This window comes from Octopus sinensis, linkage group LG20 (assembly GCF_006345805.1).
Source record: "Octopus sinensis linkage group LG20, ASM634580v1, whole genome shotgun sequence".
Lineage (NCBI taxonomy): Eukaryota > Metazoa > Mollusca > Cephalopoda > Octopoda > Octopodidae > Octopus > Octopus sinensis.
In genome coordinates this window covers 5,773,394-5,788,393 of record NC_043016.1, presented here as the reverse complement: position 1 = coordinate 5,788,393, position 15,000 = coordinate 5,773,394, and the positions used below count along the sequence as shown (strand labels likewise).

The following is a 15,000-nucleotide window of genomic DNA, read 5'->3' as shown; positions in this document are numbered from 1 at the left end:
AAACTGATAGAATCTCATGATATATTCTTTTCTTTTATTCTTTTACTTGTTTCAGTCTTTTGACTGCAGCGATGCTTAAAGAAATCAATCCCAGGACTTATTCTTTGTAAGCCTAGTACTTATTCTATTGGTTTTATTTGCCAAACTGCTAAGTTACAAAGACAAAAACACTCCAGCATCAGTTGTCAAGCAATGGTGTTGGGGACAAACAGACACAAAGACACACACACATAAATATATATACATATATACGATGGGCTTCTTTCAGTTTCCATCTACCAAATCCACTCACAAGGCTCTGGTTGGCCTGAGGTTATAATAGAAGACACTTTGCCCAAGGTGTCATGCAGTGGTACTGAACCCAGAAACGTGATTGGGAAACAAGTTTCTTACCACACAACTATGCTTGCACCTACATAAATATACAATTATGTGGTGAAGCAATTAGCTGACCCCTAATTATGTTTATAATTATAGAATATTTGTAAAATTTTACCTATAAAGGTTATTTTAACGTACCGAGCTACTTGGTAAAATTATTAATTAATTGATTGATTAATTAATTAAATAATTCATTTTACCCGTTTATTATTAACATATATATATATATATATATATATATATATGCTTGGTTGTGTGGTAAGAGGTTTGCTTTCTGACTACACATTTCCAGGTGTGCAAGTTTGCACCTTTTGCAAGTGTCTTTTACTATAGCCCTGGGCCAACCAAAGGCGTGTAAGTGGATTTGGTAGACAGAAACTGAAAGAAGCTTTGTGTATGTGTGTGCATGCATGTATGCATGCATATGTGTGTTCTCACTCTAAGAGATTATTAAAATTTGTAAGATTTAATGTTTGGTGATGTTAGGGTTTGTAATTGCATATGTTTGATGTATAGAAAATGTCTACAAGGCAGTTTGCTTAACCCTTTAGCATCCAGATTACTCTGTCAAATTCATGACTTATTTATTTGCATTGTTTTGAATTAATGCATTATTTTGTAGCTTTGAGATTTTGATGCTAATTTTTAGAACGACATTGTAGAACTGGTGTAGGGAATCCAGATCCAGTCAATTTGAACATAAAAGAGGTAGAATTATTTTGGCTGGTTTTAAATACTAAAGCTTTAAATGTGACTATAGGTTTTAATATGCTTGTATGATTAAACGGTTCTCTTTGCAACTGTATTTGTTTTGTATCTTGGGTGCCTTCTGCTACAGCCAAGGCCAACAAATACCATGTAATGGGATTTGATAAGCAGAAACCAAGAGAACCCATCACATACATAGAAAAATGTATGTTTGCATATGCTCACAAATGAGTTGGTATATGTATGTGTGGTGTGTGTATGTATGTATGTATGTATGTATGTATATATATATATATATATATATATATATATATATATATATATATATATATAATTAGTAGGAATAGAAGACAGCATCATTAACATTTCCATTATTTCACATCATGCAGTTGTTTCAGCATCTTCCATGAATCTTCAGAATTATATCATTATCAATAACATAATCATTGTACATGGTATGAGAATCATCTCATCTTTTATATATATATATAGGGAGAGTTTACGAAAAAAAAACAACAAAAGACGAAGACAGGTGGTGTACAAAACAAACAGATGTATTAGTATAACACTCAGAAATAGAAAAAGTCTTATACGTTTTGAGCCTACGCTCTTCTACAGAAAGGGACACAGAAAAAACCAGGAGAAAAAATATGTGTGTAGTGGCTATATAAAAAAAATTAGGAAAAGACCACCTTTTATCAATTCAAAATGAATATATATATTCTTGTATGTATCATCATTATCACCTATCATCTGTTTTTTATGCTGACACGAGTTGGTTAGTTTGACAGGAACTGATAATATGAAGAGCTGTCTAGGTTCCATGTCTGTTTTGATATGGTTTCTGTAACTGGGTGCCCTTCCTAATGCCAACCACCTCACAGAGTCTACTGGGTGCTTTTAATGTGGTACCGGCATTAGTGACATTATGTGGCACTAGCATCCATGAGCCCACAAAATTAAGATCTCTCAGTTGGAGAGGGATGCAGGGGACTTGCCTGTATGCAAGAACAACCATGATTTCATTTGGTTTGATGTGTCCTTCTCCAGAAAACAAACTCTTCTCTTTTAGGCCCATCATTTGAAGATTCTATCTCACGTCTCTCTGGGGCTCCCCCTTCTACACATTCCCTCTACAATGAGAGATCAGCACTTCTTGATGCAACTGTCTTCATTCATATGCAGTACATGACTGCACCATATGACGATGCTTAACCAATATCTGGCATCCATTGTGGCTCTGTGAATGTATTGACTTTTCTGTCCTTTGTGGTGTATCATTGAGTGGAGGTGGGGTAAATGAAATACTGGAATACTGCTTCAGTGCCTAATATTTTTTGGGAATTAATTTCCTTAAAATTACAGGTATATATTTAAACATATGCAACATCCAAGGGTATATTGTTTCCCTCTGAAGGTATTATGCTTAGGGCATATGAATTTAATATTTAATTAATTCACTGAGTATTAACCCTTTAGCATTCAAACCGGCCATATCTGGCCAAAATATTTAACCTGTTTTATATTGAAACTGACCAGCTCTCGCCTCTCACCTCAGCCCTACCATGTCATTCTAAAACTAAAAAATCACATCACTGAAATCTCTAAATCTACAAGATAATGCATGATTAATTCAAAACAATATAAATAAACAAACATCACATTTGACAGAATAATCGGAACACTAAAGGGTTAATTGAAACAGCTGTAAGGGATGATGATTGATTCGTTGTTAATAATAAAAACAATTAGTAACTTCCCAATCTCCATTTTCTTTTTTCCTCCTTATATAGAGACAGAAAGAGAGAGAGAGAGTTTTACAGAAGAAATCCTGATCAAATTCTAAGAGAATTATCTCTATAAACCACTCACTTAATCAAGAATATAACACACACTACTCAGTACTTCCCAAAGTATTGAATCCTTCAATTTGATATATGTAAGCCATATTATCTTTCTTTCTGTTGTAGCTGCTGTCATGTTTGCTTTCCCCGACCACATTACCATGAAGAAAGTGGTAAATGCTCTACCCAGGGTTGGTATTGGAATACGCTATGGTCTGAACCAGGCTAGGTAAAAATACCAGTTTTATATTTGTTCTTGTTCCTTGTTGATTTTTTTTTGTTATGTTTTGTTTCTTCAGTCTTTAAAATTATTTTGTGTATAATATTAGATTTTAATTTCGTTTTGGATTTGGTTTGCAAGATTCTTTATGTGAGTTTGTGTGTTGAAGCATATTCTGTTGTGTCTGGGGAGAGTCATTCTCTTTTAGTGCTTTATAATGTAACACACTCAACGGTAAAATTTCCACTTATTTCTTTTTTATTTTTCTAAAATTCTTGTTGCATCTTGCAACCTTTTCAATAGTCAAAACCATTGGAAAAGTTGCAAGACACAACAAGAATTTTAGAAAAATAAAGAAGGAAATAAGCGGAAATTTTTACCAGTGAGTGTGTTAAAATATAAGGCCCCAAAAGAGAATGACTCTCCCCTGACACAACAGAATTAAATTTTAAGATAACAGATAATGTAACTACTCTGACAATTCATCAAGCTAGTCATCTTATTTGGAATCTAAATTAAATTAAAAATGAATATATCTTTGTAGACAACAAAATTTAATATTCATCCCAGTGTAATACATTTCACTTCATGTTAAGACAAATTTTTATCATTGGTGGAAGACAGATGTCTATCAGAAGAATGTATTACTTATTCCCATTTTTGCATGTATGTCACTACTTTGACTTAAAAGTCATTGTCACCCCTCTTCTAGTAAAAGGATAATTACTATGTATGTGCTATGTGAAAAATATTGAATAATTCTTCAGTTTAATGTTAAATTGTTTTTATAATATAACTTAAGAAACATTAATGTGTGTATGTAAGTGTAGATATAGATGAAATTGAAATAATGTCTTAAAATTTGCATGAAAGGAAAAATATGAGTAAATGTATTAGTTTAATGCTGAGAGAAATAGAAAAACTCTGAATGCTTTTTCATCAGAAAACCTTCATCAGAAAGGCAGATTAAGAGAAACAGACAGTAAAAATAAAAGAAAATTGTAGAGACTTAAGTGGCTGCTTGTGCATCTCACATTAGTGTCATTTTAGGTGGGGGGACACATGCACACACACACACACACACACACACGAGGTGTGTGTATATGCATGTATACATGCACTGGTATGCAGAAATTTTAGGCATATGCTATTTTGCTATTTTTAACTTATTTTAAGTACATATTGTAACGACTATGTTAGAAAAACACTTACCCAAGGTATTGTACAGTGGGATTGAACTTGGAACCACATGGCTTGTGATGTGTTTAATAACTTGATCATATTTGTTTCTTTAAACAGTTTTGATAATAATTGTATACTAAACTCAATTTAAAGAAATAAAATAATTTTAGGAGGAAACAATTGTACCAAAAAAGCAGGCTTTTCTCTCGTTTAAAGCTCTTTATCTGTAAAATTAATAATAACAAAAAGTTATTTGTAATTAAATCACTCATATTTTTCTGATATTTGTTTAATTTTTGCGACATTTAGATGTTCTATCTTTCTAGCTCATAAAACACAAATTTGTTGTTTGCCTACATAAAGAAGCGTTTTTTTTTGTTTTGCTTCTTAAAGTGTTAATCTGTTTGATTAATAAAGAGTCTTTGCTCATTTTCTATGAATCCCAGATCACATATTAAATATGGAGGGGAGAAAAAGGAAAAACAACTTCTTAGCTTTTAATTTCCCATGAAAAGAAAGTTTCCAGACATTTCCAACGTCTTTTTCATTATGTTTATAGCGTTCTCTCAATTTACGATGCATTTCTGGGAAATTGCCTCCACTTGTGTTTAAGCTGAAACATAACATCACCGGATTACATTTCAACCAGATATAGTTTTACATTCTGGGGTGGGGGAACGGGGAGAGAGAGAAAAGCAAAAAAAAAAAAAAAAGCACATTGCCAGTTTTCTTTCTGCCCTTTTCTTGTTTTATTATTTTCTTTCTGAAATGAAAATTCTTACATAATTTGTATTAATTACTAAAAACAAAAGGTATCAGGGTGCATTTAATTATTCAGCATTTTCTAGCAGTGAGCATGAGTGTTTTTTTGTTTTTTTTTCGTCTTGTATCGGTTTTCGTGCGGTCTTAAATATGAGAAGTAGCAGTTAGTTACCTGATAAGTTTCTTTTGTAAAACTGTTTCTAAACTTAGAGAGAAAAAAAAAAAAAAAGCAGATTAATTCCTACTCAAAGCCTCCTTCTTCTTTGTTTTGTTATTTGCTTTTTTTTTTGTAATTTTAAATTTCTTTTCAGTTTTGTGATTGTAAATCTACCCATTTTTCACTCTTTTTAATTTTTACTTTATTATTTTCAAAATAACAAAATCTGTTGTAAAAATAGCTTTCCCATCATCCTCATCATCATCGTCGTCGTCATCATCATTGTCGTCGTCATCATCGTCGTTGTCATCATCGTAATCTTGCCATCATCATCATCATCATCATCGTTGTCGTCATCGTCATCATTATCGTCGTCGTCATCATTATTGTCATCGTCATCATCATCATCACTATTGGCATCATCATCATCGTCGTCATCGTCATCATCGTTGTCATCATTATCATCATCATCATCATCAGTAGTAGTAGTATTGTTGTTATCATCATTATTATTATTATTATTATTGTTATCATTATTAGTTTATGTGACAGTACAAATTGGTAGAGTTTCATTTCTTTCTCTTTTTTTTTTGATTATTTCTATTTTTAGGGAAGTAAGGGTTTTTTTTTTAGTTTGTCTCTGCCATATTGATAGTAAGACTCCCCCTATCATCCTGTTGTTGTTGTTCTTCTTCTTCTATTGGACCAATCTATGCATTAAAAGGGATATATTCTATTCCTCTTCATGTTTTACAGACGAATGTCTCTTGCATCAGGAAAACAATTATTCAAGCTGTCAAGTATGACACAGAAATGGCAGAGAAGGGAGATATCAAACTTTGATTACCTCATCTACTTGAATACAGTTGCAGGTTGGTTGGCACTAAAACAACATTCTAAAGCACTTTTTTTTTGTTTCCAAATATTTCTGCTTTCCTATCCCACCCCCTACCCTTATTCCATTTTTTTTTTTCCATTTCCAAACTGATTTTTTAATTTTATTTGTTTTTGCTTTTGGTTAATAAAGGAAGAATTTTCATTCAAATTCTATCTATATTTCTGTATACAACTTGCTATTTTAATGATTTTTATCCACCCCGCTCCACTGCTTAATTTGGTAAGATATATTTTCTTCATAATTTGTCAGAATTTTTTTTTTTAATTCTGAGATAGGATTTATAGAATTTACATTGTAAGGATTAGCAAAGACCTTGACCTTCATTGCACAAGGGTGCTGCTAATAATAGCAGTAAATAAAATGATAATCCTTTTAGTTTTTTCTTTTTTTTTTTTTTGTGAAATTGTTGAGTCAGGTGTATATTTGCTTTCTGTGTATCCTCTTATGCTGCTGGTATTTATTTAGTCATCACCACCCTACTAAAAGTTAAAAAGCAAATACATACAAGATAAATGGAATCTAAAGAAACAAAATCTACAAAATGCCTTCAAATGTTTATCACAGTTGTTTGTGAAATTGAAAATCTCTGAACTTCAGTATTTTACAACCATTTATCCTGAGTATTAGAATGGTGGAAGATGGGGGTTATATTGTGTCCCCTAATTGTCATAAAAGGTGTGACTAAAGGACTATCAGGAATGGCACCCTGTTATAAAACACTGCCTCAGAAAGTCTTGTCTCATTCTTGCTGGCTCAGAAATGGGTGTAAAAATAACAATGGTGATGCTCTCTCTCTCTCTCTCTCTCTCTCTCTCTCTCTCTCTCTCTCTCTGTGGTTTAATGAAGAGGACAGACTGATCATTGTCTTATCTGATGATAGTGTGATTGGTATGACTAATATGTTGTTTGAACATCTATAAGTCAAATATATGGATGGGCAGGAAATTCTAAATATGTTGATATTTTGGAGAAAGCTTGGGCAAAAGTGATTAGTGCAGGGTTATAAAGGGTTAAATTTGTTGTTATTGTTTCATCCCAGGTCAGCTCTGATCAAGCAAACCCATGGTCAGAAATATTGCAGACATACCATTCTCCCAATGTTCCCCATTTGGAAGACAAGTGTTGAGTGATTTGAGGCAGACATGTTGGCTTGTTTTTAGCATGTTGAGCAGTAGCGGCTTGTGTATAGGCATTGTGGAACTGCAGTCCCTTCTTTTCCATTCAGTATTATTGAAAACATTCAATATAATGAGTCCTTTTTTCCTTTAATTCTTTCTTTATACTTGTACATTACATAATCCTTAAGCTTAACATCAATAGCCATCCCCTAGTTTATGAAAAAAAAATACAAAAAATCCTTGTATAGAACTGTGCACTTCACAGTTCCAGTGATGCGGTGTTTGGCTATTGTGTGTATGCTCACATGTCCAAGATAGGGAGCTGCACGCTAGGGAGAGAGAGCACAGCGGTTCATGCAGTGCTAACCCTGGTGTGCTGGTGAAAGGTAGTGTTTCTTTTTGACTCCATGTGTGTTGTGCTTAAAGACATGTTTATATTCTTGAATTTGATAAAGTGTAGAATTAGATTATTATCCTTCTTCCAGCTACACTGTTGCTGCCAGGATTTGAAAAATAGGGCAGATTTTTCCATCCTTATTTCATGATTTAGTGGGTGCTTTTGAATAACAAGGGTGAGTTCACGGTTGTGTTCAGTGAACAAATTAAACACTCCACCTGACAGTGGCCGAGAACCGATCAAGTCTTTGTATAAATTTTCTTTTTATATATTTGTTTCCTTTTAAACAATGGCTAAAAATTTTCTGAAGCAGTACCCGCCACTAATTTTATCTACAAGCCACCACTAAGGTTGAGTGACCATATAGAGGCTATTTTATTGGCTGGGACATGATTAGATGGAGGTCGTTGCCAGTGCTGCTGGACTGGCTCCTGTGCAGGTGGCACGTAAAAAGCACCATTTGGACGTGGCCATTGCCAGTACCGCCTGACTGGCTCCCCGTGCCGGTGGCACATAAAAGCACCCACTACACTCTCGGAGTGGTTGGTGTTAGGAAGGGCATCCAGCTGTAGAAACTCTGCCAGATCAGATTGGAGTCTGGTTCGCCACACCTCAGTCAAATTGTCCAACCCATGCTAGCAAGGAAAGCGGACGTTAAATGATGATGATAGTAGGTGTGATGAGAGAAAAGCAGTTTGGGTGAAGCTGGAATGTGGGTGTCTGGTTCAGAAGAGCAGAGATGGTTGTAGATGTGATGAAATAGAGTAAGGGGACAGTGCATCAGTGTCATGTGAATTGATGTGCAAATGTCTGTCACTCTTTGATGTAGGTTAAGATGTTTATCTGTGTAACAGTTGTATCATTCATGATGCTGAACTAGTATGCTGTCATGTTTCCTACATGAGATTTATAGAGTCAGTAGCTTCTTGGAAATATATTTTTATTTTTGTTATACCATTCAGATTCCTATGAAAGGTCAGAAATTGTGTAGCTTGGCATTTAAAGTGTTTAACTGTTTGTTGTTCCAGACTACAGAAGATAAGGTTTAAGATTACTTCTTCAACATATTCAGTGAATATGTTTTTGTGCTTAGATGCATAAACACACACATGCACACTTACGCTAACACTTGACTGTAATTTTGTTTTTGTTTTGCAAGTTGGTGTAACATGTGACAATAATTGCTGTAGTGTGTCTGTTTCCACAAAATTACCAGAATTATCTTCACTTAATTGTTTCATTTGATGTCACCTTACTGACACCTGTAAGATTTGAGCGAGGTCGTTGCCAGTACTGCCTGACTGGCCCCCATGCCGGTGGCATGTAAAAAGCACCCACTACACTCTCAGAGTGGTTGGCATTAGGAAGGGCATCCAGCTGTAGAAACTCTGCCAAATCAAGACTGGAGCCTGGTGCAACCATCTGGTTCGGCAGCCCTCAGTCAAAATCGTCCAACCCATGCTAGCAGGGAAAGCGGACGTTAAATGATGATTGTCTTTCACAAATGTTTAAGTCAAAGAGAAAAAGAGTTAAATTTTTTAAACCAAATCTTAAAGAGTTTATATCTGTGTCTTGAAGCTTGGTAGAAATACATTTAGCTAAAAAAGTTAATGGATTTTTTTTTGTTCTTGAAAAGAAGGAGGGGTTACAACATTTTTGGCTTGCTTTATAAGGAAGACAGGATAAAGTTCTTTGTGGACAATTCTCAGGATAGCACAGTAGTGTAGTGACTAAGAACATGAATAACTCAAGAAGAGAATGGCATAGGAAAGAAAACTTACAGCAACAACCATACCAACAGTGGAGTCTCAGTGCAATCATTCAACCTGCTAGAACAAACAGCTAAAACCTACATCAGATCACACATCCTACTGACTTAAAAATGGACACATCATATAACATACTTCTAGATACACCATGTCTGAAAAATGTATGATGAGATTCTCATAGCTGGGACAACTTTGATCATAAGTCTGTTGGATCACATTTGAGCTGGGGCTAGACTATAACAAAACAATAAAAAAGGATAGACTGGTTATAGTTGGGACATATTCGATCATAGGCCTCATGGGTGATGGCTGACCTAGAAATAAACAACAATCATCCAGATTCCACCACAAACTTGGCAAAACTGTTAAGTTCCACTATTGGAGATTTTCTGTGATTGATGGAAAATTAAGATTATTCATTGTGGGGTAAAGCATTGTATCAATTTGTGTTGTTTTCTTTCTAAAACTAGGGTTCAACCTATTGTAGAACCACAATGATACAGTGAGGTGCGTTATTAAACTAAAACTGAAAGATGTTGACTTCACATCCATTGTACTGATTATATTTTGTGGCAAAAACGTTAGCACGCCGGGCGAAATGCTTAGCAGTATTTCGTCTGCTGCTACATTCTGAGTTCAAATTCCGCCGAGGTCGACTTTGCCTTTCATCCTTTCAGGGTCGATTAAATAAGTACCAGTTAAGCACTGGGGTCGATATAATTGACTTAATCTATTTGTCTGTCCTTGTTTGTCCTCTCTGTGTTTAACCCCTTGTGGGGAGTAAAGAAATTTATATTTTGTATTTAAAAGAGTGGTGCACCTAATAATTCTACCTTGCATTTGTTGGTTTACCTGTCATCAGTAGGTTATGATTTTATCTCAGAAAGATGCTTTCATCTTTCCAGTTTGTGTAGATACAGGAGGAGGTTTCATCACCACCAACCTTCTCTGCCATTTGTGGCCTTATATTAATGGAAGGTGCCATTATCAAATATTTTTCTTTATATATATAAGTAATTCGTTTCTCATATTGTTCATGCTATTTTCTTTGTGTCTCTTCAGGCCGTACTTACAATGATTTAAATCAATACCCAATATTTCCTTGGGTCATTGTAAACTATGAGTCAAAGGAACTAGATCTCAGCCAACCAAGCAACTTCAGGGATCTTTCCAAGGTAAGAAGACTTCGCTTCACCTAAAGATGGTATTTAACCATCAGTGATACATTTTCAGGTCTGGAAGAGTGTGTGTGTGTGTGAATATAGTCTGGCTAAATATCTCAGAGACAGCAGAGAGATGTTCCAGCTGGATCTGGTTGGAGAGGAACAAAAACAACCTCCCATAGCATTTGAAAGCAATATTCTGGTGTTTTAACGCTAAGGGAAGTAACTCTGAGTGAGTCATGGTGATAGCAGTGACATTCCACTGGTTACCATGACATCCAACATTATTTCTTCTTTAAGTTTGAAAACTGAGTCAATGGAGTTACAACTAGATGAAATCTCCAGGTGGTTTGAATGCACAAGTCTCCAATATCCAACTGGCTAAATAGTGTCAACAAAAGGGCACCCATGAGTCATGGCTTGGTCATGGCATGGCCTGGTCAAGACATGGCCTGGTCATGACATGGCCCCCTTTGAATGCAAGAAGTTAAGGGTGAAAACACTTACCTGAGGAAGGTTTCTTCTCTGAAGACCCGCTGTTCTGTTCTCTTGAGATTTTTTACCATTGTATATAAATATATGTGTATGTATGTGTGTGTATGTATGTGTATGTGTATGCTTACTAATTTGTAATGTTTAGTTACAGCCTCAGTTTAATGCTGCCACCACCAGCTATGCTAATTTTTGCCTTCCATGAAACTTAACCGTACAGAACACATAAAATCTTTCCAGTGATTCAGTTGAACCAAATTCTTTTAAGCCCTTTTATTACCATATCTCTGTTTGAATACACTGTTTTTGTTTCAATTAAATTTGAAAATATTGAAGAATCTTAGCAAAATAATTTTGCCATTATTAAGCTGGTGTTTGGAACAGAAATTAACATACAGAATTCTGATGGAATTCTAGATAATTTAAAACAAGGAATTTACATTGTAGAACCAGGGTTGGTTTCAGGCAGGTTTGTTTCAAAAGGTTTAAGAGGATTTCTTCTGTTTCACTAAATCTATTTCTTCAACAAGTCACTTTCTTCTTTACAGCCTATTGGAGCACTAAATCCAGCAAGAAAGAAATTCTTTGATGAACGTTATGCTACATGGGAGCATGAACAAATCCCACCATTCCATTATGGAACTCACTATTCAACTGCCGCCTTTACTCTCAATTGGCTTATAAGATTGGTAAGTTTCCCCCCCCCCTTTTTTTGTATGGCTTTTATTTTGTCTTTTTTCTCTTTTAGAGTTTCATCACAGTCGGACAGAGGTGGGATGGAAGAAAATTATAAAAAAAAGTTGAATTGGTATTATTCAAAGTAGTCATCATCATCATCATCATCATCATCATCATCATTTAGCATCTGCTGTCCATTCTGGAATGGATTAGATGGTTTGACTAAGGCTGGTAAGCTGGAGAGCTGCACCAGGTTCCAGTCTGATTTGGCATGGTTTCTACAGCTGGATGCTCTTCTTAACATCAACCCCTCCAAGAATGTAATGGATGCTTTTTATGTGCTGCCAGCATGGATGCCAGTTATGTGACACCGGCATGGGTGCCACAACTATGATTTTACTTGGCTTGAGGGATTTTCTCAAGCATGGCATATTGCCACTTATAATGCTTCCACGAGGCCCAATGTTTGAAGGTCGATTTTTATGTGCAACTAGCACAAATGTCAGTTACATGACACAACTATGATTTCACTTGGCTTGGCAGGTCTTTTCAAACATGGCATATTGCCAAAGGTCTCAGAAATTTTTGAATAAATATAATTTTATAATCTCATTCTTTTACTGGTTTCAGTCATTAAACTGTGGCCATACTGGACCACTTCCTTTTAAGTCTTTTTCATTCATTTATATCAATCTCATTAATTTTTGTGGTACTTATGTTATTGGTCTCATAAGAGACGAAAGGCAGTTCTTGGTATAAAGAGAAACGATTTCAATGGAACCAAATACTCAGTGTATATTTTTCATTCTTTTCAATTCTTTGATTTATTGGTTGTCTCCTTGCTGACAAATATACACACATGAAGCACACTGCTGTGGAGCTTGGCATAGACCTCTGGCTTGCCAGTTCCTATTGAACTGTTCAGCCTATGCCAGCATGGAAAACAAGCATTAAATGCTGATGATTATGATGATAATGTATAGATGTGTTTGTAAAGATAGACAGGGAGCCAAAAACAAATAGTTTGCTTCTTTTTTTTCAATTTTGTTAATTTATTTTTATTTTGCAGGAACCATTCACTACTTTATTTTTGAATATGCAAGGTGGAAAATTTGACCATGCAAACAGGACATTTTTTTCTATCAGTCAAGCTTGGAAAAACTGCCAGAGAGATACTTCTGATGTGAAGGTAAACTTTTATAGTTATTGCATGCTGTTTACATGGCTTTCTTGATAATATTTAATAATTGATGATTTTGATAAACATTTAAGAATTGAATCAATGAGAAAGCTAATTTGCTAGAAATAATGACTAAATTTGTCTCAGATAAAACACAATCATCTTAAACAATGATAGATTAAATAAAGCAATTCTACATACACTATTTCTGATTACAAGATGGAGTGGACATTTTTTGCAAAGTATCTTCTCTTTGGTAGAAGGAAGCTGGAATATTTCAGGAAGCTTTTACTAATTAGAGCAATGGTTCTCAACCATTTTTTACCTATGGACACTTTTGCTCCCCACTTTATTTGAGAAGTGGCAGTGGTGGTGACTCTTCTGGTCATTCAATCTCTGAAAGCACCTATTGCATTTTTATGATTAAATACTAGGTATTGTATAAAAAAAAAATTGTTAAAATATTTTGTGTATTGTAGAAGTATAATCTATTTATTGTAAATATGTTTTAACAGTGAAATCTTATATGGACCCCTGTTGAGAACCACTGAATTAGAGGAACTTAAGTTTATAAATCACTGAAATTCTTCTAGACATTGAAGCCAGATCTTCCTCCAACCACATTTACTGCATTAAATAATGAAGGTTAAATTGGATAATGATAAATACAGGATGGTCATAACTGGAGCGCTTTTAATGATATGTACAAATTACATATAGGTGTGCTTATGATTGAGAGTCACATCACTCGGTGTCAGACAATCATAATACAGTGGTTGTCATGGCAGCAGAATTTGAGCTGCTGGCCCTTTGGTCACTTGCTTATTACTGGTTCCACTCTCTCTCTCAGCTGAGAGGTCTGTCTTGCAAGCAACTTGGCAACCCCAGTGGTGCTGGTGCCACATAAAAGGCACCCGGTTGATGTTGACCAGATAGCCCATTCTGATAGATATAGGAGACAATCTAAAAGTCCAAGGAATTTGATAATGGTCAGATTTGTCAAATTAATATTTAACGATAATCAATATGTATGAAAAACACAATTGATAAAACTTATAAAATAATTTTATGTTGTGAACTCTGATTTTTCGGAGTTTTTTTTTCTCAAAAAGGGGAGTATTTTAGAGTCCTTCCGAATATGCTTTTTTTTATTTCTTCAATGAAGGATTTTGCATGGAACATCAGCACTCACTTCTTGGCAAACAAACTTATTTTTAAAATAGTGAAAGACAAATGTTCACTAATAAAGACTAAATAAAATACATGAAAAAAAAAGAAAATCTTCATCTTTAGATATTTGTTGTAGACGTTCTCCAAGTACACATCTGTCACACGCAACACATATCAATATCCAAGATAGCTAGGTGACTAAGACATTTTAGTAGTTACTAAGACAGTGTCACCCAACTGCCAATGGTCATGCATGTTAACAACTTAGTCTGTACTACAAGATTTAAAGTTCACAGATATCATCTGGAATATAAGAAAATCTACTCTATTTTGGAAGGATGCTAATATTGGTTTCAAATTTTAGCACAAGGCCAGGAGTGGGTAAATCAATTACATTCAACCCCAGTGCTCAGCTGGTACTTATTTTATTGATCCCCAAAAGGATGAGAGGAAAAGTGGTCCTCAACAGAATCTGAACTCAGAACATAAAGATGGATGAAATGCTTCTAAGGATTTTGCTCAGTGTGTGCTAATGATTCTACTGGTTCAATGCATTTATAGAGTATTTTAGGGTCCTTCCAAATATGCTTTATTTTCCTTGGTTGTAGGGTGTTGAGCTGGCAGAATCATTAACACACCAGGCAAAATGCTTAGCAGCATTTCATCCATTTTTATGTTCTAAGTTCAAATGCCACCGGGGTTGACTTTATCTTTCATCCTTTCGGGGTCAATAAAATAAGTACCAGTTGAATACGGGGGGGGGGGGGTCGATGTAATCGACTTATTGCCTTCCCCAAAATTGCTGGCCTTGTGCCAAAGTTTGAAACCAATATTAAACGGTTGTTCTGCATACATTAGTTTACATATTCCATGCCTAGCTA

General features: G+C 35.0%; 1 protein-coding gene across 6 annotated transcripts in view; it reads left to right on the top strand.

Annotated features, from left to right (window-relative positions):
- The window catches only part of LOC115222454 (neurobeachin), a 322,620-nt gene that overhangs the window by 227,782 nt on the left and 79,838 nt on the right, over nucleotides 1–15,000 (top strand). For all 6 annotated transcript variants that reach the window (XM_036511698.1, XM_036511695.1, XM_036511694.1 and 3 more), the window contains exons 41-45: nucleotides 3,060–3,162; nucleotides 6,011–6,126; nucleotides 10,499–10,611; nucleotides 11,640–11,780; nucleotides 12,839–12,958. In XM_036511698.1, the coding sequence (XP_036367591.1) occupies nucleotides 3,060–3,162; nucleotides 6,011–6,126; nucleotides 10,499–10,611; nucleotides 11,640–11,780; nucleotides 12,839–12,958 (593 nt within the window). The remainder of the gene's footprint in view (nucleotides 1–3,059; nucleotides 3,163–6,010; nucleotides 6,127–10,498; nucleotides 10,612–11,639; nucleotides 11,781–12,838; nucleotides 12,959–15,000) is intronic.